Source organism: Acanthochromis polyacanthus, chromosome 19 (genome assembly GCF_021347895.1).
Source record: "Acanthochromis polyacanthus isolate Apoly-LR-REF ecotype Palm Island chromosome 19, KAUST_Apoly_ChrSc, whole genome shotgun sequence".
Taxonomy (NCBI): domain Eukaryota; kingdom Metazoa; phylum Chordata; class Actinopteri; family Pomacentridae; genus Acanthochromis; species Acanthochromis polyacanthus.
In genome coordinates, this window is record NC_067131.1 from 31,542,153 (window position 1) to 31,568,326 (window position 26,174).

General features: G+C 41.2%; 2 protein-coding genes across 2 annotated transcripts in view; both read left to right on the top strand.

The window, feature by feature from the left end:
- Positions 1–1,451: 1,451 nt before the first annotated feature.
- LOC110963424 (prolyl 4-hydroxylase subunit alpha-1-like) lies at positions 1,452–21,730 on the top strand. The gene is made up of 14 exons (XM_051939854.1): positions 1,452–1,555; positions 1,709–1,805; positions 3,649–3,800; positions 3,994–4,131; positions 6,185–6,427; positions 8,195–8,373; positions 9,496–9,672; positions 13,160–13,215; positions 16,080–16,179; positions 16,514–16,567; positions 18,448–18,513; positions 18,588–18,656; positions 19,621–19,717; positions 20,174–21,730. The coding sequence occupies exons 1-14, from the start codon at positions 1,474–1,476 to the stop codon at positions 20,242–20,244; spliced, it is 1,581 nt and encodes a 526-aa protein (XP_051795814.1). The 5' UTR covers positions 1,452–1,473; the 3' UTR covers positions 20,245–21,730.
- Positions 21,731–21,814: 84 nt separating this feature from the next.
- LOC110963428 (prolyl 4-hydroxylase subunit alpha-1-like) overlaps positions 21,815–26,174 on the top strand; it is a 43,248-nt gene continuing 38,888 nt past the window's right edge. The window contains exons 1-3 of the mRNA XM_051939850.1: positions 21,815–23,133; positions 24,408–24,494; positions 24,648–24,744. Coding sequence (XP_051795810.1) covers positions 24,413–24,494; positions 24,648–24,744 — 179 coding nt within the window. The 5' untranslated portion in view covers positions 21,815–23,133; positions 24,408–24,412. The remainder of the gene's footprint in view (positions 23,134–24,407; positions 24,495–24,647; positions 24,745–26,174) is intronic.

The window sequence follows — 26,174 nt, forward strand, 5'->3', positions numbered from 1 at the left end:
TTCAGTGATCACATTCTGCCTCTCTTTGGTCATTTTGTGTCCCTTTGTGATCATCTTGTGGTTGTGTTTTGTCTTTTTGTAATAATTTTACATCTTTCAGTGGTCACATTCTGCCTCTCTTTGGTCATTTTGTGTCCCTTTGTGATCATCTTGTGGTTGTTTTTTTGTCTTTTTTTTGATTGTTTTATGTCTCCTTGTGGTCGTAGAAGTAGATGCGTGTCTGTTTTTGGTCACTTGTCTGTCTTTAGGATCATTTTGTGGTTGTTTTGTGTGTCATTAATTTTTTCTTTGTTGTCGTTTTGTGTATCGTGTTCATCTTTTGGTTGTTTTTTGTGTTTTGTATTAATTTTATGTCTTTCTGTGGTAATTTTCTGCCTCTTTTTAGTAATTTTATGTCTCTTTGTGGTTGTTTTAACTTGATGCAGTGGCTTTGTGCTTTTTTGTGATGATTTCTTGTGTCTTTGTGTTGGTTTTCTATGGTGTTGTTGGTCTGTTTCCCTGTCTTGTGATTGTTTTGTGTGTCTGTGGTTGTTTTCTGTCTTCGTTTTTTTGTTTTTTGTCATAATTTTACATCTTTTTGTGGTCATATTTTGCCTCTTTCTGGAATTTTTTTTGTCTCTTTGTGGTTGTTTTGATTCCTTGAGGTTGTAGAACTAGATTTGTGTCTGCTTGTGGTTGTTTTGTGTCTCATTTATTAATTTTATGTCTCTTTGTTGTTGTTTTGTGTATCGTTGTGTTCATCTTGTGGTTGGTTTTTGTCTTTTTGTATTAATGTAACGTCTTTCTGTTGACATATTCTGCCTCTTTTTATTAATTTTATGTCTGTTTGTGGTTGTTGTAGCTCCCTGTAGTGGTGATTTCTTGTGTCTTTGTATTGTTTTTCTGCAGTTTTGTTGATCTGTTTCCCTGTCTTTGTGGTTGTTTTGTGTCTCATTTATTAATTTTATGTCACTTTGTTGTCATTTTGTGTATTGTTGTGGTTGTTTTTGTTCATTTGTGGTCATTTTCTGATTGTTTTTTGTCTCTGTGGTAGCTTTGCGTCTCTTTTCAGTCATTTTGTGTCTCTTTTATGTTGCTTTTCTATGGTTTTGTGGTCTATTTGCATGTCTTTGTGGTTGTTTCCTGGTAGATTTGTGTCTGTCATCGTCATTTGTCTTTCTTTGCGATCATTTTGTGGTTGTTTTGTGTCTCATTTATTGTTTTTATGTCTCTTTGTTGTCGTTTTGTGTATCGTAATGTTTTGTGTCTCTTTCTGGTCATTCTGTGGATGTTTTTTGTCTTTTTGTAGTAATTTTACATCGTTTTGTGGTCATATTATGTCTATTTGGGGTAGATTTTTGTCCCTTTGTGACCATTTTCTGTCTTTTTTTAGTTGCTTCGTGTCTCTTACTGCTGGATGCTGCAGGTCTGTTACCTAAATAGTTCATCATGATAAATTATTGTTATATGTACCAGTGTGTGTCTGCAGGTTGGATGATGTTCTGTCGCTGCTGCTTCGTCCTCATTCTGCTCTTCACTCGGTCCTCGGCTCACAATGACTTCTTCACCTCCATCGGTGAGTCTGAGATTCCTCCGAACATCTGACAGAAAAACAACTTTACTGGAGGATTAATGAGTAAAAAACAGGAATGTAGAATTTACTGCACATCTGTGGGTGTTCTTAATGAATGTGAAAGTGAAGTAAATCAGTGTTTTTGTTGCTTCTCAGGCCAGATGACGGACCTGCTGTTCATGGAGAAGGAGCTGGTCTCCTCTCTGAAGGACTACATCAGAGCTGAGGAGCACAAACTGGAGCAGATCAAGAAGTAAGACCATGATCTGTTCAGTTACTGCAGATTAACATCATGAAGCAGGATTTATTACGCAGCTCCAGTTTCAGAATAAAGACCAGCAGTAACCTGGTTTAAGTAGATCAGAATTAGAGATTATTCCAGTAAAAGTCGACAGGAAAGAGGATCCTCAGGTCAACAGATTCTCTGCATTTCTGACTCCATCATTTAGTTAATGCTCATTTATCAGCCGTTTGTTTAGCTGAAGTACAGCTGTGTTCAGTCTGCAGGTTCATCTTGTAGAAACTCATTTCATTTACTGACGTACCATGGAGCTCTAACTCAACATCATCAGTTACCATGGAGATTCAGCTCCACGTCATCAGTTACCATGGAGATTTAGCTCCACGTCATCAGTTACCATGGAGATTTAGCTCCACGTCATCAGTTACCATGGAGATCTAGTGCCACGTCATCAGTTACCATGGAGATCTAGTGCCACATCATCAGTTACCATGGAGATTTAACTCCACATCATCAGTTACCATGGAGATCTAGCTCCACATCATCAGTTACCATGGAGATCTAGCTCCACATCATCAGTTACCATGGAGATCTAGCTCCACATCATCAGTTACCATGGAGATCTAGCTCCACATCATCAGTTACCATGGAGATCTAGCTCCACATCATCAGTCATCATGGAGATCTAGCTCCACATCATCAGTTACCATGGAGATCTAGCTCCACATCATCAGTCATCATGGAGATCTAACTCCACGTCATCTGTTGGATCACTTCATTGCATCACTTCCAGTCTTTAGGTGATGAGTTTTAGTTCATTCTAGGCCTCAGAGTAAAAACCATAAACCATGGACACACTCTTACCTGTACAGGTGTGTGTGTGTGTTGTGTTATTCACGTTGTGGCGACATAAATGTTCACACTGTCTGATTGTGGGTCCTTTAAGAAAACAAACAGGAAGTGAGAAGGTAAGTTATTAAATTTCATGTCACAGTATGTGATGGAATTTGAACCCAAGAGTGAGAGAACACAGAGCAGTCAGCAGGCAGATCAACATGAAACTGGTTTATTTTACACACAAAAGAACAATGTTGCTCAGGCCAGAAACTCAGTACAGGTGAGGGAGGGGGGAAGGCAGGCGTCCAGTGGAGAGCACAGCGTCAGCGGCCAGGGGTGACATCGAGTCCTCCTCAGGGAGCACAACCAAGGCAACAAGAGCAGTCAGTGGTCCACGTCCCCTATCTGGGGGATGGCTTCCAAGAACTCCCTCAGCAGGGCTTTCTTTGGGGGGACAAAGGCAAGCTGCTCCAGTGAAATTTGTCCAAAATAACACAAACGTGTCCAAAGGGGCTCAACAGTTACCTATAACACCTCAAAAACTGAGCAAAAGTACTTGAAACTAGTTTAAAATGACTCAAAATTAGTTAAAAATGACCATTTTTAAGGACAGTTTGGGTCATTTTGGAGAATTTTTATTCCAGTTTTGAGTCTTTGCTCATCAGCTGTAGAAAGATGTTTCTCTAAGCTGAATGTATCTCCAACAACTTGCTCCTCTGTTCACTGTTTGAGCCGAGCTGCATTTATTTTATTGATCCAGTAGCTTTGATTTGATTGAGTCAGCTCACACAACGTGCCTGCAGTCAGTCAGAGCTCTTTCTTGCAGTTGGTGGATGAGCTGCAGGTGTGCTGCTTCCACACTGATCTCCAGCCAGCGGAGAGACGACAGAAAAGGGACGGTCAACAACAGGCGCCGTGACATTTCATCCTACAGACTCATTTTAATGTTAAGCGTTAATCTGTGGGAAATGAGAGTAAGTCAGTATGTGTGTATTTTAATGTATTTGTGTGTGTCCAGGTGGGCCGACAGACTGGACGTTCTCTCCTCTGCTGCCACTCAGGACCCTGAAGGTTTCCTCGGACATCCAGTGAACGCCTTCAAACTGATGAAGAGGCTGAACACGGAGTGGGGGGAGCTGGAGAGTCTGGTGCTATCAGACATGTCTGATGGTATGCACACACACACTTTAATTTAAATAGTATAAGTGGTGCTAAACTGTGCAGACCTTGTGGGAAATATTCTGTAAATTACAGCTGATGTTTAGTAAATTATGAGGAGATTTAAACACTAAAATCACCTCAGTAGCAGCAGTGACTGTCTGAAACACAGAAACATCAGATTTATTTATTGGTGGTGTTCCAGCGTTCATCTCCAACCTGACCATCCAGAGGCAGAACTTTCCCAATGATGACGACCAGACTGGAGCAGCCAAAGCTCTGATGAGGCTTCAGGACACCTACCAGCTGGACACCAACACCATCTCCACCGGAAAGCTGCCAGGTTGGTAAAACTTGCCTGGAAAATCCAGACTGACTTTATTTATGTATTAATATAAATACAAATAAAGGCAGTCTGGCATTGTGATGACAGGAGACGATTTCAAAAAGGAGGGGCTAACGAATGCAGCTTGAACGAGAAAGAACCAATCAGCGTAACATGGATGTGACGCACAAACAAATCGACCTTGAAGTCCATGTAGTCCAAACAACAATGGCATGCAGCCGAGAAAGCGTCACGGTGAATGATTACTGCCGTTTTTGTCACAAAAATCTGCGAATACATGGGGTACTCTCAAGTACAACACTTATCTTTTGAAAAGGCTACGCAACAAAAGACTCCTTCCGAACGATTAGCGGTGTTAGGAATAACTTTAAATCGGAGCCAAACCAATTCGGTGCGTATGTGTAAAAGTTGCTTAAATTTACTCACATGTTTGGAACGGGATTTTCCTCTGTACAAACAATGGCGAGAAGCCGAAAGTAACGAGCCATCCACTGCCTCCTCATCGTCGGAAACGTCAAGTGAAAAGAGGCAACGACTAACGCCATCCAAAACGCCAAGAGACCACAAAAAGATTCGCTTTGGCCCCCCTCCTCCTCTTCCGGCATCATCTTTGAGGCGAAGCATTACCAAGGTAGCTGAAGTTGAACACTTGCATAAACAATATGTAGCTACTTCTTGCTGTGGTTTTAAGGTCAAATCCAGCTCATTCAAAACAGAAGAAAGAGTGGTGGTAAAAGATCGATGTGTTGCGGTCGCCATCTTGAATGTTTGTGTTTGGTTACGGGAGGTGTGCAAGTGTTTTATGGGTAATCCAGGCGCTGAAGATGACGCAGCATTAACTCCCGCCTCCCGTGCTATGATTGGTCGTACCAAACTTTCCCGGGAGGGAAACGCGATTCAATTCGCCCAATGCCAAACTGACGCTCCTGTATCTCCTAACATGGAGATAGGAGATTACATGGAGATTCAGTTTGGATTTTCCAAGCTACGGTAAAACCACAGTGTCTGGAGGGAAAAGGGGATTAAACGAGGACGATGTCATCAGTTTTACCAGGAAAAAGTCTGAACATTTAGAGAATAAAGTCACAGTTCTGGAGGATATTTTCCAGCCAACAGCTTCTTTGAAAATTAACAAACTCAGAAGCTTCGAGTTTATTACGATGATATTGTTAAGAGTTCCTGATGGAGAAAAGGTCTGGTAATGGAACTAAAGTGTGTGAAGAAAGGTCAGTAACTTGAACTTTTGCAAAACCAAGAATCATTTTGAGGCAAAATATCAAAAAGAGTAAGAGGCACAGTTTTTACTGACTAAACACAAAATATTGGCATCATTGTTGTCAATTTGAAAAAATACATAAAATACATTTTTGAACAATTAAATAAAATCATAAAATCATACAGATTTTCAGAAGTTAAATGTCACGATTGCATCTCAGAAATTCAGGCAGATGCTGATTCTTCTTTTAATAATTTCTCATTTTATTTTCAATTTATTTTTTATGGCCCTCACTTGCCTCTGTGCCTATTTTATCATTGAAGATCTTGCCTTGATACAAAAATCTGAAAAATATTTTTTCAAAAACAAAGTAATCTTCAACTCTGTTGCTGTAAACACAATTTAAATTTTCCAGGACAAATTTGTGGCTTGTGAAATTATTTTAGAGATATTTATCAATAATGTTAATGTTTTTTAACTAAAAAAATGTATTTTCACTCATATTACATTTCAGTTTGTGACAGAGATTCAATAGTAGTGAGTATTTTGCAAACAAACAGTAAAAATAGAAAGAAAAGAGGACCCAGACTTGATCCCTGAAGAACTCCAAAGCTAATTTTGACTGATTAAGATGCAGAATAGTTTATTAGGGATCTGGTTTGGTTGGTGTTTCGCTGTATGAGGATCCACAGAAACATGTTCATTGTTTTAACTGTACTCTTTCTTAAATAGGTGACTTGATCTGCATGTTTGTCAGAACAGAAACAAGCGTTTGAAAAAAATGTGGTTAAAAAATTTGTGAGATTTTCCAGCTCTGACAGTGTTTCTCTTCAGGCTCGTCATCGGTCGCCTCCCTGACGGTGGACGACTGCTTCGATCTGGGGAAGGTGGCGTACTCGGAGGCTGATTACTACCACACTGAGCTGTGGATGGTCCAGGCCCTGAAGCAGCTGGATCAGGGAGAAACGTCCAAACTTGTGGACGCCGTCACCGTCCTGGACTACCTGAGCTACTCTGTCTACAAGCAGAGGGCACTGGAGAGGGCACTGGGCTTCACCAAGAGGCTGCTGGAGCTCGGTCAGTACCGTCAAAGGCAGAAATCATCCATCCATCCTCTATACACCGCTTTATCCTCACTAGGGTCGCGGGGGGTGCTGGAGTCTATCCCAGCTGACTCGGGTGAAGGCAGGGTACACCCTGGACAGGTCACCAGTCTGTCGCAGGGCTACATATACAGACAAACAAGCACACTCACATTCACACCTACGGGCAATTTAGAGTTATCAATTCACCTCAGCATATTTCTGGACTGTGGGAGGATGCCGGAGTACCCGGAGAAAACCCACGCATGCACAGGGAGAACATGCAAACTCCATGCAGAAAGATCCCAGGACCACCCCGGGATTCAAATCGGGGATCTTCTTGCTGCAAAGCGAAAGTGCTAACCACTACACCGCTGTGCAGCCAGGCAGAAATCAGTGTTAAAGAAAAGAAAAGCATGCCTTTATTATTTCTGTAAAGATAGAGTAGGACTTGATAACATGAATAGGCATTCATAGTGTAAAAACTGATAAGAAAATTAGTTTTAAATGGAAAAATTGTACACAAGTGAACACAAATCTTCCATAAATTGCCAGAGGATTTTTGGGTTCCCACCGCGACAGACACAAGTGACCTTCAGGCCACACCTCCTAACAGCTGCTTCTGCAGTGGAGGCTTTGAACATGGACCACTCAGACTCCATGTCCCCAACCTCCTCTGGGATGCAGGAGAAACTCTTCTAGAAGTGGAAGTTGAAAACTCCATGGACAGGGTCCTCCACCAGACGTTCCCAGTTCATCCTCACTACACATTTGGGTTTACCAGGTCTGTCTGGCAGCCTTCAATCAGATCCAACTCAACACCAGGTGGAGATCAGTTGACAGCTCTGCTCCTCTCTTCACTCGAGTGTCTGAGACATATGGCTGCAGGTCTGATGATATGACTATCAAGTTGATCGTCGACCTTTGGCCCAAGGTGTTCTGGTACCAGGTACACTTATGAGCTACCTTATGCTCCAACATGGTGTTTGTTATGGCCAGTCTATGACTAGCACAGAAGTCCAACAACAAAACACCACTCAGGTTCAGATCAGGCCGTTCCTGAAGTCCACCAGGAGAACCATGGTGTCCCCAGGCAGTGCCCCTTCCCGGAACCACCCAGAGACTCCAAGAAGGCTGAATATTGTGAACTGCTGTTTGGCGCCTAAGCACAGACAACAGTCAGAGTTTTCCCTCTGCAACAGGAAGTCTCAGAGAGGCGACTCTCTCGTTCTCCGGGGAGAACTCCAACAAAGCAGTTCTCAGCCGGGGGCTCTGAGTATCTCCACACCCGCCTGGCACCTCTCACCCTGGACAACCCCTCTCCAGGATTCTGGTCCCAGAACCCTTGCTGTGCGTGGAGGTGAGCCCAACTATATCTAGCCGTTATCACTCCACCGCTCACACCAGCTCAGGTTCCTTCCCACATCTCCAGAACTAGTCTACACCACCAGGGGGCGGTGTGCCTCGATGCCCACTCCTGCCTCCTGCCTGGCATGCATAGTCCTGACCCTGACTTCCTGTCCAGTGAGTGGTGGACCCACTGGTCGGTGATCCCATGTCACTTTCTTGGGCTGTACCTGACCGAGTCCCACAGGGCTGCAAAGCTTGGCCATTGGGGCTTAAAGATGCAGTCTAACATTATTAATTAAATCTCCTATAACTGATGTGTTTACATCGCAGCTTTGTTCCAAAGGAGAGTTCAGCTTTATGTCTTCATCTGCACTCATTTAAACTGACCTGAGGTTCTGGTTCGGCCCATCAGACCCGACAAACCAGCAAGTCAACTGGGACCTGAAGGATATTGAGAACAAGCTGTCCAAACAGAAGAAGATTGAAGCGACTGGGGGGAGGCAGAGGAGGGAGAGTCGAGGTCGACCTGATGATGACCTGCTTGAGATGGGGAAGTACGAGCAGCTGTGTCGAGGAGAAGGCACCGGGATGGTGAGCAGAAACAGATCAAACTGAATAAAGTTTAGTAAATTTATACCAGAGAGAGACTTTAAAATGACTTAAACATGAACCCACAGAGCTCAGATGTATCCTGACGTAAGACAAAAGGAGTGTACTGATGCAAAAAGAAACGGATGCGCAACTTTAATTCATTATTTTCATTTAGTCTCTGATTTTTGTCTTGTGAACAACATCTTTCAAAGATTTGTGTGTTCTTAGCTTTCTAGCTACAACATTAGCATTCATTTGCTGACTAAATCATTCATTAACACAATTATTAGTTAATTAGTAATGAATGCCCGCTAGCTGTCTTGCTAGCTAGCTACATGTTATCTGTTTCCCCACAGATTATAATAGTAGCTAAGAGATTAGTGATAACCTTAGCTTGCTAGCTATAACACTAGCATTAACTAAACAAAAAATGTAGCCCGCAAAAAACAATGATAAATGTCTGCTAACAGGCTAGCTAGTTAGCTTCATATGGGCTACTTTTCCACTTTTTGTTTTGTTCTGAGCTTGCTAGCAATTGCATTAGCATCAACTTGCTGAACAAGTTACTTCAAAGCACAATATTATTAACTTTGACTTAACAAGTACTTTATCATATAAATTGGCTGAGCTCTTAGCTTTCTAGGTATAACATTAGCATTAATCTGATAATTAGCTCAGCCTTCAACAGACAGTGGTTAATAACTGCTAGTTGTCTTGCTAGGTAGCTCCATATCAGATATTTTTCTACAGAGGTTTGTTTAACTCTTAACTTGTAAACAATTACATCAAGGTGCTAAACAAGTTCTGCTTCCAAACATGATATTACTAACTGCCATGCTATCTAGCTGCTTGTCAGCTGCTTTTTCCTATAGATTGTGTTCTTAGCTTTCTAGCATTAACATTAACTTGCTATTTAAATCAGTCACCAACACAGTGATTAATAACTGCCAGCTGTCTTGCTAGCTTGCTACATATCAACTGCTTCTGCCCAGTGATTGCTAGAACCTGTAGCCCGCTAGCCATAACATTATGATGCAAAAGAAAAAGATACTAGAGTATTTTTTAAATAATTTGTGAATGTCAACATCAGTCAGTTTATCACTTCACTCTTCCTTCTGTCAGACTCCTCGCAGACAGAGCCGCCTCTTCTGCCGTTACTACGACAACAACCGCCACCCAAGGTATGTGATTGGTCCGGTGAGGCAGGAAGACGAGTGGGACCGCCCGCGCATCGTCCGCTACCACAACATCGTGTCGGATAAAGAGATGGAGAAGGTCAAAGAGCTGGCCAAACCCAGGGTGAGTCCAAACATCGGCTGGAGTTAGTCTCATTTACTGCAGAAATATTTAATATTCACCATGTTTGGGTCCATTTTATAACCTGATGAAACTAGAAACCATCACCACTAAGGATGTCTGATATTGGCTTTTTTGTTGATAATCGATATGCCGATATTGTCCAACTCTCAATTTCAGATTCCGAGGTCAACCAATACCAATACATGTGGGCCTGGAATTAATTCCAAACCACAGACATGTTGTTAGTCAGGCACAGCAAGCCTGTTATTGCAGCCACACTTGAAAGACTTGGTGTGAAAAATAATCCTAAACCTGAACTTTTTTGCTTTTAGGTAGGGGTCAGGGTACAATCTAGCTAACTGATTGTTAGCTAGATTGTAGATATCTGCCTTCACAAACTCAGACTACAGATTGCAGTAATACCAAAAAAAGTCAGTGTAGTGTTAACAACATTACTGAAAAACGGACTAACAAATTTGGATGACTTTTTCAGAGAAGGTCAGAAATGACACACGGACTAGATGATTACATTTTGGCAGTGATGCGGCTTAAAGTCCGGATCCACAGATTGATTAAAGATTTCTGAATCACTGACAGATAGCTCCACAGCATCACTGTAACCATGACAACAAATGAACACTACGTCAGCTGCCTGCTGACGATCACGATTGTGATCCTACTACAAGTCCACCGCGGAGATTATACAATGACTGAATAGCCTTGGCAGAATACTGCGCACTCTGAGGGCCGTATGGACTTAACTGCAGCTGGATCAACGTCTTTCTAAGCCCCATCCCCACTCTACTTCCCATTGGCTAGTGAAATTAGTTTGGTTGAGAGGAAAAGCTGCGCTCCCCTCATTCAATTGGTTGACAAACTCGATCAGCATTGCAGTCCTATCTTTTTTTCATTTTTGTTTCCGAACCAAACGCTGGCGACACGCTGGACTTCCGGCATGGTGCCAGAATACTTTGATCCATGCACTTGTTTGCACGCTTCATGATGCAGTTTGATGATGTGATCATTTGCGTGCTGGTAAATACCCGCAAAATCCAGGCATTACTTTATCGGTCTTCATGATAGGCAAAGGCGTCAGTTTGTTTTTAAAAGTGGGGGGGACGGAGACCACAGCACTTTGAGAAAATGTCGAAGAACAGCGGCAAAATACCACAAGCTGAGCTCGAACTCACAACCACCGCACCAAAGGCGGAGGCTCAAGCGATTGAGCTATCGGTACATGCGGGTAGAGGGGTCTGTGGGCCGCTATAGTACTAATTCTCCCGGGCCAAAATTTTGCCCCTGCGCATTTTTTTTAGTTTTTTTTTAACCTCACGAAGGTGTGCTGCGTGTCTGTGCAACTCTCGGCCGAGTGCGGATGGTGCGTTCATGAGTGTCGGAATTTTCTATACTACTGAAAATAACTGGGTTTACAACGGCTTACATGTGAAGAATTTGAATGTGTTGGAGACAAAATGACCCCTGCCAAAAAGTGGGGGGGACACGTCCCCACCGTCTCCCCCTAAACTGACGCCTATGATGATAGGTAAAAAAAACCAATAACGTTATTGATTGATATTACATTTTATGCCAATATCGGGCTGATAATATTGGTGGGCCACACAACAATCACATGTTGAGAATATAAAGATGGAGATGCACCTTTGAGCTTTATTAACCCTTTAAGAAGTTTTTGATTAGCTTTAGATTGGTCATACTCTTATGTTCACTAGCTATAATCTTACCTTTAACTTACTGAATAAATTAGACTGAAAAACACAATGAAGCCCAGCTAGACTCCTCGCTGTCTAGCTAGCTAGCTACAAATTAACTAAGTCTCTTCACAGATTCCTGGAATATATAGCTTGTTAGCTATACCATAAGCATTGACTTAACAAATATGTTAGCATTTAAAACACAGTGATTAATAGCTACTAGCTGTGTAGCTGCATATTAGCTACTTTGCTTCACTGATTGGAAGGTGTCTTGGCTTGCTAGCTATAACACTAGTGTTAACGTAGCAAACAATTTAGCTTTCAAAACACAGTGGTTAAGAACTGCTAGCTGTCTATCTCACTACATATCAGCTACTTTTTCTCATAGACTGCTAAAACTCTTGCTAACTATAACTTGAGAATTAACTCATAAATTAGTCTTCAAACCACAATCATGAAAAAACGCTATCTGTCTAGCTAGCTAGCTGCATGTTGACTACATTTTCCTATAGTTTGATTATGTTCTTAACTTTCTAGCTATAACATTAGAATTAACATGAGTCTATGAAGGTAAGCCGACCAAGAACATTTGCAAATTCCACATTTTATAGGGATGATCAGAAGGTCGGGAGGGAGCTGTAAGTAAGTACAAGAGTTAATTGTGGTTAGTTTGCTTATGGTTGCTAATCAGTACCAGCGGGAAATACAGCAAAGAACAAGAGGTAGTTGAATCAATAAGTCTGGCAGACAGATGCAAGTAGAAAAGGTGCAACAACAACAGGTAAGAGAGGGTCTTGCAGACAGTAACATGTAACAAAGGATCAAAGAATTGTGGAGAACTGTGGGAAATGGACTGAATGAGTGACACATGGCACTAAAAAGTATCTGTAGCAAAAGGTGTGTGCTATTTTCTTCATCACTGCTTGCTAATTTTCCCCATAGATTGATTGTGCTCTTAGCCTGTCAGCTATAACATTGGCTATAACTTAGTCAATAAGTTAGCCTTCAAAACATGATGATTTTTTACTAGTAGATGTCTAGCTAGGTAAATACATATCGGATACTTTTCCACATAGCTGTACAGCTATGACATTAGCTCTGACCTACTGAAGCTAAAAATTATCCCAAAGACTGATTCTGAGTGAGGAAAAACCCAGTACAGGGGGTTCTTGACTCTTACATCGGTGTTTCGTTCCTACGGTGTGATGTAAGTCAAATTTCACCATAAGTCGGAACTCCGGTGAAAATGTAAACAAAGCCATTTCATGCATCACAATATCGATCAGTTTACATATTTGTACAACTACAGTAATGCAGACAGTCAGTAGCTCACAGTGAAAGACAACTCGGTAGGAAAATACCAGCGAAAATGTAAACTGTAAGTTTGACTTATGCTTGGGAGCCATAATGAAGTCAGCGAATCTAGCATGATCCAGTGTGGCAGCAATATAATAAAATACAAAGCCATCTTATAGCGCCGTGTGATGACTGTACATACAGTATTCGTCCCCTCCGCTCACCAACTAGTTCCACTGAATCATTTCCGACATAGCAACGAAACGCTCTAAGTCGAGGACGTCGTAAACCAAGGACCTCCTGTACTCAAAACCAGTCCATGTAAAAGTTATTTTCTCACTAACAGATGTTGTAAAAAGTGTTGTCCTGTATTCTGGTCGGTATTTTAGTCCTTAAATCTCAGAGTCAGTAGAAGTTAGTTGGTTCTTCAGGAGGTGGGCTTGGTTCTCCCTGTAACTGCCGACCAATTGCCTCTACAGCTACATCGATCCAGGGTTGCCAGGAGGAAGAGGGCCCACGTCCGCATCAGTAAGAGGTAAGAGAACGAGGCCGTCTGTGGGGGAGATGGCCAGCTGACCTGTGCTGTGCTCTTAGTTATGACATTAGCTTTATATTTGTAAAAAAAAGTTAGCATTCAAAGAATGGGCATTAATAACTGGTAGGTGTCTACTAAGCTACATATCAGATACTTTTCCACATAGATTCGTTGTGCCCTTAGGTTGTTAGTAATAACATTAGCATTACCTTGCCAAAACATTTCGTAGTGTCTACAGATACGGACCCGTACCCGTAGCCTGTGGCCTACGGATACGGCACTTTACCTTCCCATAAATATTAATGAGACGGACATGAATGTTAATGAGTCGGCTGATGAACGCGCTTTGTGATTGGCTGGTAATCTGACGTACATAAATATTAATGAGCCGGTTTGGTAATCCGAGTGATGAAGGCGCTTCCGTGATTCGAGGTGAATCTGCGTGCCGAGCCTGTCATGTCAGTCATCTGCTGTTCTCTTTTCTATCATGCATAATGTCTTATAAATATCATTATCTGACTTTTTCACGGACAGCGATTTGGGGGTTGAAATCGGCACTACTATTAAAAATAGCAAAACTTTTTATTCACGTGACCCTGTTCTAATAAAGCACAAACAGCAAACAAAACAAATGGCGGAACTAACAGCCAGCAAACTACAAGTATTTTTTTACCTTCAAAAGTAGCGACAGACTATTACATATTAACAACCTAAACAAAACCCTGACGTATTTTCTACGTCTGTCAACACAGACACTGCACGTCAGTCACTTTAATGTTAGCGGACTCTGTTGAATGGCTAAGTTACATCACCACAAACAAATCTCTCAATATCACAGTAAATCGAGTTTGTGGTTTTTTTTTAATTCATGCCGAATTAAAGAGCTGCTCCTCACCATTCACGAGTGTTTGTTTCATATTCGACATCCTTAACTTTATCTTGTAAATTAGCGTCCGAAATTAAATGGGAACATTTGCAATGGAGTTCGTCAGCCGCTTCCACCACTGAACGCGGTAAACTAATTAATAGGAACTGGACTTCAAACAATTTAGACACGGCGTCTAAACGCGTAAAAACTGCAATGACTAAAGTGTGAGAGGAGACGGTGTATTTTTGGTTAAATTATACAATGTTCGCCGTCAAAGTCATTCATATAAACTGCCTGTAATGTGCAGCAAATAGTAGTTAACCGGCGCCAGCTCTTCAGTGACCTTAACGGGTCCGTACCTCTAGTACAGATGCTATAGGTATGGGTCCGTACCTCTAGTACAGATGCTACAGGTACGGGTCCGTACCTGTAGCATCAACCAAAACATTTAGCTATCCATAGACAATGATTATTAACTGGTAGATGTCTACCTAGCTAGCTACCTGTATATCGAGTAATTTCCACATGGATTGATTGTGATCCTAGCTTGCTAGCCAAAACATTAGCAATAACTTGCTGAATAATTTACCTTTCAAAAGACAATGATTAATAACTGCTAGCGAGATAGCTATCCTCTGCTTTTTCCATTTAGATATGTGGAACTCCGAGCTTTCTATCTGTAACAGTAGCATTAAGTGACATAAAAAACAATGATTGTTAACTGGGAGCTGTCTAGCTAACTAGCTACTTACCACTTTACCCCATAGATTGATTGTGCTCTTAGGTTGTTAGTTATAGCATTAGCATTACTTTACTAAATAATTTAACCTTCCACTGACAATGATTATTAGCTGGTAGCTGTCTAGCTAGAGGATGCCAGAGAATGACATACATTGATAAGATCAAAACTTGGACAAACATCGAATGCAAACAAGGTACTACAGGCAATGTATGACAGAGAAAAATGGAAAGGCATGGTCATCAACGCAATTACGCACGACACCTAAGAAGAAGAAACCGTCTAGCGAGCTACACATTTGCATTTCCCCTTAGATTACTTTACTTTTAGTTTGCTAGTCACAACTTTAGCATTTTTTTTAGCTCTCAAAAGCAGTGATTATTGTTGACCAGCCACCAGGCGGCAATCTAGTTATTGAGACTTCATGGGGTCCAGCTTGATATACAGTCTGTGGTCTTAACAAATCTGGGCTCTTTCCTTCATACCTTCCTGTTACGGGTCTCAAGGAGGCTCAGGTGCAGGGAATGAGAAACGACAACTTCAGGAACAGTTTTAAAGAATTTATTTGCAAAAGTAGAAATTCAGCAAAGAGAACTAAAAATATGGAATCTAGTAATACAACCGGAAATGACTGATTTCACATAGGATAACTGGAAAGGCTACAGAACAGAGCTTCTAAGGGCGCACAGAGAACTAAACTGCTACGACAAGTTATAAATATACACGGAATCACTAACCCACAATAGGGAACACCTAGGCAGGAGAGCAAGATACACAGAATAATACGATTGAAGAACACAATGACCAAATCTACGGTACGCAGAAGTAAATCAGAACTGTGAGTGCTCAACTGAACTGAGCGACTACGGTACCTAGCAGACAAATCAGCCACTGAATATGCTAACTATGGAATATACAGGGAAACAGGCCAATTATGTGGTGGCAAACTACACACAAATACAAAATATTTACAAGCTGATACAACAACAAATTCTAACAATTGCAACCAGCCTGGCTCAGGATTGTGAACTTAGCTGACAGGAGAGGTAAGTGGGGAGGTGCAGACGGTGTGTTGGGGCGTGGAACAGGAAACGGCGTGAGGTGGCTAATTCTCACCATTAAATAGCTGCATCATGAAGCTAGTTTACTTCTGAGATGAAATGTAAAAGTTAAACAACTTCCTTCTCTTTCTGACCTTCCTCACCTGGTTTCTGTTCATCCTGCTGCTGTTTTCTGGTTTCTTCTCTGTCCTATTAGCGCCTGGCTCGGAGCGTACGAACATCCAATGGTGGATAAAATCAACCAGAGGATCGAAGACCTCACCGGCCTGGACGTCACCATGGCCGAGGACCTGCAGGTAAAAGTCACCTGAGCTTGGAGGTTCTTAATTAATTAACCATTAAACAACTGAAATTTCTAACTGCACTTGTTTGTGGCTTACAGGCTGATTATAATTCAGAGAGCTGAGTAAAATCCTCTTGTCACGCCTGAACTGTAGTGGTTATGTTGTGGATTTATTAATAATAATTTGTAATCTAAATGTTGTTTTATTTCTGTATTCCACTGAATACATGGAACTTTATTTTATGGATTTTTTGAAATTGCACCATCGGTTATGCTTTGTTAATGTTGTTTTCTGGCCAATAAAGCATATTTAGTTCAAAATACTGATATTAATGTGTGTAATTCAGGTTGCTAACTATGGCATCGGAGGCCAGTACGAACCTCATTTGGACTATAGACAGGTAAATAAAGCTTAATTCTTTTTTTTCCAGAAACTTTAACAATCTTTGCAAAAAAATGAAATAAAAGTTAAATCTGTCCAATAAAATGCATTAAAGTAGTAAGAAAATGCTAAATTTAAATCAATATTTATCAGCTATTGATCCATCCATCTACTGTTTTCCACTTGTCTGGGGCTGGGTCACGGAGCAGATGAAGCAGGTCATTCCAGATGTACCTCCCCCCGGCAACACTTTCCAGGTCTTCCTAGGGGTTTCTGAGGTGTTCCCAGGCCAGATGAGATAATCCCTCTACGAATTATGGGTCTGCTCCGGGGTCTCCTCCCAGGCAGATGTGTTCAGAAAATCTCCAAAGGAAGTCTCCTGGAGGATCTGAATCAGATGTCCAAACCACCTCAACTGGCTCCTTTCAATGCGAAGGAGCAGCAGCTCTACTCCGAGCTCCCTCCGGATGTCTGATCTTCTGACCCTATGCCTGAGGCTGATTCCAGCCACCAGAGAACCATTACCTCAGACTTGGAGGTGCTGATCAGCAACCCCGCCGCTTCACAATGGGCTGCAAACTGCTTTGGTGTATACTGAAGGTCACAGTCTGAGGAAGCCAACAAAACATCATCTGCAAAAAGCAGAGATCCGATCCTGAGGTTCAAAAACCGGACACCCTCCTCACCTTAGCTGTGCCTTGAGATCCTGTCCATGAACATCACGAACAGGATCTGAAACAAGGGACAGCCGAGGCGAAGTCCAAAACCCGCTGGAAATGTGTCTAACTTTGTGCCGAGTACCGAAAGGCTCGTATCAGCAAGAGTAAAGATCTGATCCACCGTTCCACTGCCAGGATGGAATCCAGATTGTTCCTCCTGATTCTGAGGTTCAACAATCGACTGGAGCCTCCCTTCCAGCACCCTAGAGTAAACTTTTCCTGGGAGACTGAGAAGTGTGATACCCTGGTAGTTGGAACACACTTTCCGATCAACCTTTTTGAAATTGGGGACTGCCACTTCACAGCACCGTACCCGATGGCCACACAACATTGTAGAGACGTGTCAGTCAAGACAGTACAACAATGTCCAGAGACTTCAGTATCTCAAGGCAAATCTCATCCACACCCGGAGCCACCGAGAAGCTCTTTAACTACCTCGACAACCTCTACCATGGACACGGACCAAGATTACCCTGAGTCTTCAGGCTCTGCCTGCCCTGCAGAGGACATGTTTACCGGGTTCAGGAGTTCCTCAAAGTGCTCTTTCCACCACCCGACAATGTCCCTAGGACGGGTCAAAAGTTCTCCACCCCGACTGTACATATCCTGGGGAAAGCCCTGCCTCCCCTTCCTGAGGCATCAAATGGTTTTCCAGAACTTCCTCGAGGCCAACCGAAAGTCCTTCTCCATAGCCTCTTAGAACTCCTCCCACACCCAAGTTGTTGCTTCTGTGACTGCTGCAGCTGCCGCCCTTTTAGCCACCCAGACAATGCCCCAGACAACGTAACTCCCAGGATCACAGGGACACTCAGACCCCTCCACCATGATAAGGTGGCGATTCATCGGGGGGTATTTATCAGCTATTATTTGTGATTTTATAAGAACAGGTTAATGGTTTTTTGCTCCAATGGATTTCATGCAGTTTCACGACTCAGCTGCCTTCAAAAAACATGTTATATACACAATATTAAATTGCAAATTACATGAACTTTACTATTAATATAAACAGTAGTGGGATGGGAAAAAACTCAAACATGGAATCACGTCATTCTTAAAAAATACTGAAAATATCAACGTTTTTCTGTATTAACTTTGGTTTCCTCAGAATGTGTGCAGGTGTCCACTGATTTTTTATCTTGTTTTATGTTAAAAATGTTTGAAATAATTCTGTGTTTTGCAGAAAGACGAGCCAGAGGAGTTTGAGGATTTGGTAGAAGGGAACCGGATCGCCACCTGGCTGCTTTACGTCAGTGATCTGTTTTAGTTTCAGTTCGATTTTCCCTGTACTGAACTCTGACTGAGCATCTGTTTCTTCTGCAGATGAGCGATGTGCCAGCAGGGGGTGCCACCGTCTTCACCGAAGTCGGAGCTGCTGTCCGTCCCATAAAGGTGAAACTGATTATCTCTACTATTGTTGAATTAACTTCTAAACTCAGTGACCCTGATAAACTTAACTTAGTTTATTATTATTGAAGGCAGAGGTGAGTTCCTGTTTGTCTTTAATGAGGAAATATTCCCGTTATTGAATTTTTGTCTTTTTTTCTTTTGATTTTATTCAAGAAATTTGCATAATACAACTATGTAGGAATGAAAAGTCATTTTAAGTTAGTGCAAAATCCAATGAATCCAATTAGAATTATGCCTTTATTTTTTGTTTACACTTTGAATGTTAATTAAGGCATTATTTTCAAATGCTTTGTTTCCAAATTTGGACTAATATTAATACTACTACTAATAACAACAACAGAAATGGAAACAATCATACTTTCTATGTAGAAATACTAAAATTAGCCTTAATTGACATTATTATTATTATTATTATTTTAGTACTACTACTAGTAACACTACTATTATAGTAATAAAAAATACTGGTATTATTACTACTGCTACTAAAGAACTTATTTTCCAATGTCATGTTCTATTTTCGTGCGTCTTTCTTTCTCTATTAGCTGTTTAATTACAGATGAATTATCTGATATGACAAATTACCCGTAAAGTGACATCTTCTGTTTGTTCTGAACAAACTGTTTAAAATCTGTAGGTATTTAATTAGAAAAAAATAAAAGTCCAGGTTTTAGTTTTTGTCTCCAGAAGCTAAAAATTGTCTAAAATCGTCATTTAGTGAATTAAAGGAATTAATAAATTAAAAAGATTTTTTTAAAGACACATGACACTGAAAAATATGCAGAAAATTCAGAACAAAAACATCAAATGCTTGTGAGTGTAACTTTAAAATGTTGAGTTTATAACAGCCAGAGGTTAATGTCCATCAGTCTGTTGTTGGTTTCTGAGTGACGTCATGTGACTACAACGTGTCATGTGACTCTATAACATGTCGTGACTGTTCCTCCAGGGGACGGCCGTGTTCTGGTACAATCTGTATCCCAGTGGAGAAGGAGACTATCGGACCCTACACGCCGCCTGTCCGGTTCTGGTTGGGAGCAAGTGGGGTGAGTTCATCTCAGGGAAACACAGAAGTACACAACTTCACGGTTCAGACACACCATTCTAAACACTGACAGGTGAAGTGAATAACAGTGATTATCTCTTCATCATGGCTTCTGTTCATGGGTTGGATATATTAGGCAGCAAATGAACATTTTGTCCCCAAAGTTGATGTGTTTGAAGCAGGAAAAAAGACTGAAACCTTCTCAAAAATGACTCCAGAGTCATCCAAAATGACAGAAAGTCAAAAATGTCTCAAGTGTGTCCAAAATAAAGTCAAATAGTGTCCTTAATGACTACACAGTTCCCACGATGAATCTCAAATGCCTTAAAAATCATCAAAAATATTTTTTATAAATGTTCCAAATGACTACAACTTATTGAAAAGTCTTAAAATGTGTCCAAAATGAGATGAAGTCTGTCCAAAATTACCTGAGTTTATCCATGTTTGTTCTCTGCAGTTTCCAACAAATGGATCCGTGAGCGAGGGCAGGAATTCAGGCGACGCTGTGGCCTCCAGGAGAAAGACTGACCAACCTTCATCTTTGTCCTTCATCTTCCTCCTCCGTCTTCCTCCAAGCTGCTGAGTGTCACTGCACATCTTCTCCATGTTTGTTTTTTTTCTAATATTCAGACGTCTGCACATCCCAGCCAGTTTTCCATGTTGGGAACAAAGAACGCTGCAGAAAGAATGGATTCAGGGAGTAAAATTAGGGCGTTTTATTCTGATCCGTGGCAGCAACAAGCAGGAAACACATTAAATTAAGCTTCTTCAGAGAAACCAGCTGCTCTTGAGCTCTTTCTGTCCAGTTTAACATCTTAAAAACAGGAATATCTGACATTATGTTTGAGCTGATTTCACCAATAATGTCTTCAGTCTCCAGGTTAGTTGCATAAAAGTGAGCAGACAAACAAGAAAATGTGGAGTTTGATGCAACCAGAGGGAGAACAAAATACCATATATGAACTATATATGAATATTTGTTTTAAATTAAAAGTCTTCATGAAAAGAAATCCTGTCCCAAGTTTTCATGTTGCCACTGAAACACAGTTTTAGTCTGGAGGCGGGGCTTGGTTTTAGCCACACCCCCAGAAATTTCACCAAGAAGAGACGTCCCCTTCCTGTTCATCCGTGGCCACATGGTGAGTAGTTACACACATAAACACACACATAAGGACATACACACACCAAATGTCTCTTTAAACCATAAACACCAACACACACACATTTGCGCATACACATACACACACACGCCAATAAATTCAAACCATCCAATCACAAAGGAGCCTGCCAAATTTGCACCATGTGTATTGAAAATGTGTAAGAAGGTGCAATGCAGGACCCAGCACGAGAGTGCGCTGTTCTATACACTGGGATATGCCGAAAATCAGGTCTAGTGGTACATAAGGACTTTCAAAGAAAATGAGAAATTAAGTTGTTTGGACACTAACAAATGCAAATACACTCTCCGAATTACGGGGACACCCACATAGTCCTCTTAATCCTCAAAGGTCCCTGGAATGTTGGTGTACAGTCAGGTCAAATGTCTCTTTAAACCATAAATACCAACAAATACACTCACACACACATGTGACTCTGGCCTATCCAATCAATCATGGACTCTCCTGTTTTTATGAGTTGTGTGAGTTGTGTGATGATGTGATGTTTTCTTTGTAGATTTCTCCATTCATGTTCTAGTCTCATGTGTGTATTGTTTACCGTTGTGTGTTATACTGTTGTCGAGCTGTTTTCTGTTATTTTGACCATTATTGTGAGTTTCATAGATACTTTCAGTTTCACTTTTTTTGACCTCTTCCTGTGACTTATGCAGCACAGCTCACGTACATGGCCTAGTGAGGGAAAGTGGGGCTCTGTTCAGAGAGCCATTTTTTTTCTTCTGCTAGTTTAGTCATATATGTAGCCTCGTATCTGAGCCTAACCTGGTAAATATGAATGATCTGTGTTCAGATAAACTCTTTAGCATTCAGTTCATCACAAGCCTCATAATCACCTCATTTAGTGCATTTGTTCTGTTACAAAAGCAGACATTATTTTATCTTTAGCTGTAAATTATCGTAATTAAGACATTTTCAGTAAAGCGTTATGTCTAAATACGAATTAATAACGAAGACATGTTTGTGAATAACTGTCTGTTCTGGTGCTATTTGTTCTGATTGTGTTCATCCCAGTTTTATATCGGAATAATTCCTAATAATGTGAATATTCGGTGGACAGTGCTGTAGTTGACTTGTAGGTGTGTGGTTTGGGGCGTCAAAGACAACTTGATTGAATTTTCTCCAGCTGTTATTCTCTGCAGAAGAGATTATTAGACATTAATCAGCTTCACAAATGAGAATGAAACAACTGAAATAAGATGGAAAGCAAGCAAAATAGACAAAAATAAGACAAAATAACAATAATGGGACAGGAAACAAAGTTATGATGGAAAACAGAAATAAGACAGAAAACAGCAAAAATAAAACAAAATAACAAAAATAAAGCAAACAACTAAAATAAGACAGAAATAAAACAACAGTAAGACAGAAAACAACATAACAAGCCTTTCTTCATGCACTCTGCTCCCTCAGCAAAGCAAACTAATATTATAAACATTACATTTTTATTAACAAAAACTTCCTATAAATATTATATGTACAACTGAGCAAAACAGAAAATTATTTCTAAAGATCTAGTAGTAAACCTGTTGACTACTTCATATTAAATAAGTCAGAAAGCCTTGGAGTCTGTCCAGTCTTTTCTTCAGGAGGAAATGACATCATGTGGAGCAGGTCATGTGATCTGGAATTAACACACTTCCTGGAGAGGAGTTTTTGGAATGGGGAACTTAGTGGAAAGTGATTTAGTTTATTTTCCATAAGAAAATTAATATATTGCCATAAAAGAAATATCTGTCATGATTATCTCAACTTAATAAAAGAACACAATCCAAAGTATTTCTGAATCGGCTCATTTTATTATTGTTTGGCTCATTATTATTTGGTTGGTATTAAATTCAGACATTATTTAGTTGACATTTTACTGATATCCAGTCATTTTTTATTCATAAGTGATTGTTTCCATAATAAATAATTATGGAATTTGTAAAGACATGATCATAATGAAGATAAAAACATTATTACATTAACATTATCATTTTTATTTTTAATATAAATATATACAGGCTATATCCCATGGACTTCAAAAATCCTTCAGTTATAGATTGAGGCAGGTGTGTTTATATGTAATATCATATTGGAACTTTGATGTGTTTCTTGTATAAATGATAATTTTTGACCTCACACGTGAGAATCCACGTGACTCTGGCCTATCCAATCAATCATGGACTCTCCTGTTTTTATGACGCATTCTCAGGTGCTCCAGCTTCAAACAGACCAACATTTCCTGTTTGCTCTGCTGGGGGTGAGTTGTGTGATGCTGTGATGTTGTTTTCTTTGTAGATTTATCCCTTCATGTTGTAGTCTCTGGTGTTTATTGTTTACCGTTGTGTGTTATGTTGTTATCGGGCTGTTTTCTGTTGTTTTGACCGTCGTCATAAGCTTTATAAATACTTTGGGTGTCATCTTTTTGCCACACCCTGTTTGGCTTTTTTGGCACAGCTCCCAAAGAAGAACAGGTTCTTCAGCTCCCAAACGGCTCCTCGTTTATGTTTTCAGTGAAGGTCAGAATAATCAGATGCCTGAGGTGGGATGGGCTGATAGTTCTTCTGTTGGTATCTGCCCTGTTTCTGAGGAGAGTCTCTCAGATGGAACAGAAGTTGTCTCCCCTCCATCACCTTTACCAGGTGGCCTGCCTCCAGCTCAGTGGATTAGGGACTCCTCAAGATTTTACATCTTTTTGTGGTCATATTCTTTCCCTTTTTTCTTCATTCTGTGTCTCTTTGTGACTTTTTGTGCCTCTTTGTGGTCATCTTGTGGTTGCTTTTTTGTCTTTTTGTAGTAATTGTACTTATTTTTGGTCATTTTATGTCTCTTTGTTGTCATTTTGTGTTTCTCTGGTAGTTTTGCGTCTCTTGGGTCATTTTATGTCCCCTTGTGTTGCTTTTCTATGGTTTTGTGGTCTATTTGCATGTCTTTGTGGTTGTTTCCTGTCTCTGTGGTAGATTTGTGTCTGTCATCGTCATTTGTCTTTCTTTGTGATCATTTTGTGGTTGTTTTGTGTGTCATTTATTTATTAATTTTATGTCTCTTTGTTCTAATTTCATGTCTGTTTGTGACTTTGATTCTTTGTCATCTTGTTGTTTTTTTGTCTTTTTGTAGTAATTTTACATCTTTTTGTGATCATATTCTGCCTCTTCTTGGTCATTTTATGTCTTTGTTGTCGTTTTGTCTGTCGTAGTTGTTTTTTGTCTTTGTTGTCATTTTGTATATCGTGACCGTTTTCTGTCTTTTTTTGGTTGTTTGTCTCTTAGTGCTGGGTGCTGCAGGTCTGTTACCTAAATCACTGCATCCTGATAAATTATTATTATATGTACCTGATGAATGTTATGAGTGTAAAAATGTTCACTTTATTCCAGTGGAACTGTAGAAACTCTGATTATTGTTATTCTGAGTTGTGCTGGAGAGTCTTTAATCCCACAGACACGTTCCAGTCGGTGCTGTTTCCAGGTTTCAGTGCAGGTTTGTTGTTGTGTCGTCGTCGTGTCGTCACTGTATGACGTCAGTGTGTGTCTGCAGGTTGGATGATGTTCTGCCGCTGCTGCTTCGTCCTCATTCTGCTCTTCACTCGGTCCTCGGCTCACAATGACTTCTTCACCTCCATCGGTGAGTCTGAGATTCCTCCGAACATCTGACAGAAAAACGACTTTACTGGAGGATTAATGAGTAAAAAACAGGAATGTAGAATTTACTGCACATCTGTGGGTGTTCTTAATGAATGTGAAAGTGAAGGAAATCAGTGTTTTTGTTGCTTCTCAGGTCAGATGACGGACCTGCTGTTCATGGAGAAGGAGCTGGTCTCCTCTCTGAAGGACTACATCAGAGCTGAGGAGCACAAACTGGAGCAGATCAAGAAGTAAGACCATGATCTGTTCAGTTACTGCAGATTAACATCATGAAGCAAGCAATTACTAAATTATATGAGAGGTGAACAGGTAGTTTATTGAATGATTCAGCTCCTATGAGGCTGTATCTTCAGGTCCTATGAGGTCGTATCTTCAGGTCCTATGAGGCCGTGTCTTCAGGTCCTATCAGGCCGTATCTTCAGGTCCTATGAGGTCGTATCTTCAGGTCCTATGAGGCCGTATCTTCAGGTCCTATCAGGCCGTATCTTCAGGTCCTATCAGGCCGTATCTTCAGGTCCTATGAGGTCGTATCTTCAGGTCCTATGAGGCCGTATCTTCAGGTCCTATCAGGCCGTATCTTCAGGTCCTATGAGGTCGTATCTTCAGGTCCTATGAGGCCGTGTCTTCAGGTCCTATCAGGCCGTATCTTCAGGTCCTATGAGGTCGTATCTTCAGGTCCTATGAGGTCGTATCTTCAGGTCCTATGAGGCCGTATCTTCAGGTCCTATCAGGCCGTATCTTCAGGTCCTATGAGGCTGTGTCTTCAGGTCCTATCAGGCCGTGTCTTCAGGTCCTATCAGGCCGTATCTTCAGGTCCTATGAGGCCGTGTCTTCAGGTCCTATCAGGCCGTATCTTCAGGTCCTATGAGGCCGTATCTTCAGGTCCTATCAGGCCGTATCTTCAGGTCCTATGAGGCTGTATCTTCAGCACCTTTAGCTCCAATGACCTGCTGTAGACAGAGGTATCGTTTCTAACAAGCTTCTGGCAGCTGCTTGGGAATTTTAGTCCATTCTTGATGGGCGATGTTCTCAGGTCTACGTGCTGCAGCAGCTTTCTTCAGACCCACCACAGATTCTCCACTGGGTTTCAGTCTGGAGGTTGTGATGTCCACTCTAGAACCTTCCAGACTTTCTTCTCTAACCAGCCTTTGTTGATTCTGATGTGTGTTTGGGGTCGTTGTCTTCATGGACTGAGGGACATTCTTGTTAAAGAAAATCCTGATATTTCCTGAATCCATGGTGCCTTCAATACGTTGGAGATTCCTGGTTCCATTAGAAGCAGAACACCCCCACAACATCCCAGATCCACCACCATGCTTCACAGCAGGCAGGGTGTTCTTCTCCTCGTAGGCCTCGTTCTTCCTCCCAGACATTCCTCTGATCCATAGGACCAAAGAGCTCTAGTTTGGTCTTAATCCATAGAACTGTCTCCCAGAACTTCTGTGGCTCTGGTAGGTTGGTTCTAGCAGACTGGAGACCATTGTTCATGTGGTGTGTCTTCAGAAGTGGTGTCCATCTAGGAGATCTGGCATTAAGTCCTTCAGCATGGAGTGTCTCCACAGAAACATCAGTTCCTCTTCCAGCCAGATCATCTTGCAGGTCCTTGACAGTAACCCGAGGGTTCTTGTCCATCTGTCTCCAGGAACTTTGATGTTCTCAC

What these genes read in the sequence shown, in the direction of transcription:
- LOC110963424 (XM_051939854.1), top strand. Translation starts at nt 1,474, where the DNA reads ATGATGTTCTGTCGCTGCTGCTTCGTCCTCATTCTGCTCTTCACTCGG. An exon ending in TGACTTCTTCACCTCCATCG is followed by an intron (nt 1,556 to 1,708) that starts GTGAGTCTGAGA and finishes GTTGCTTCTCAG; the next exon opens with GCCAGATGACGGACCTGCTG. An exon ending in AAACTGGAGCAGATCAAGAA is followed by an intron (nt 1,806 to 3,648) that starts GTAAGACCATGA and finishes GTGTGTGTCCAG; the next exon opens with GTGGGCCGACAGACTGGACG.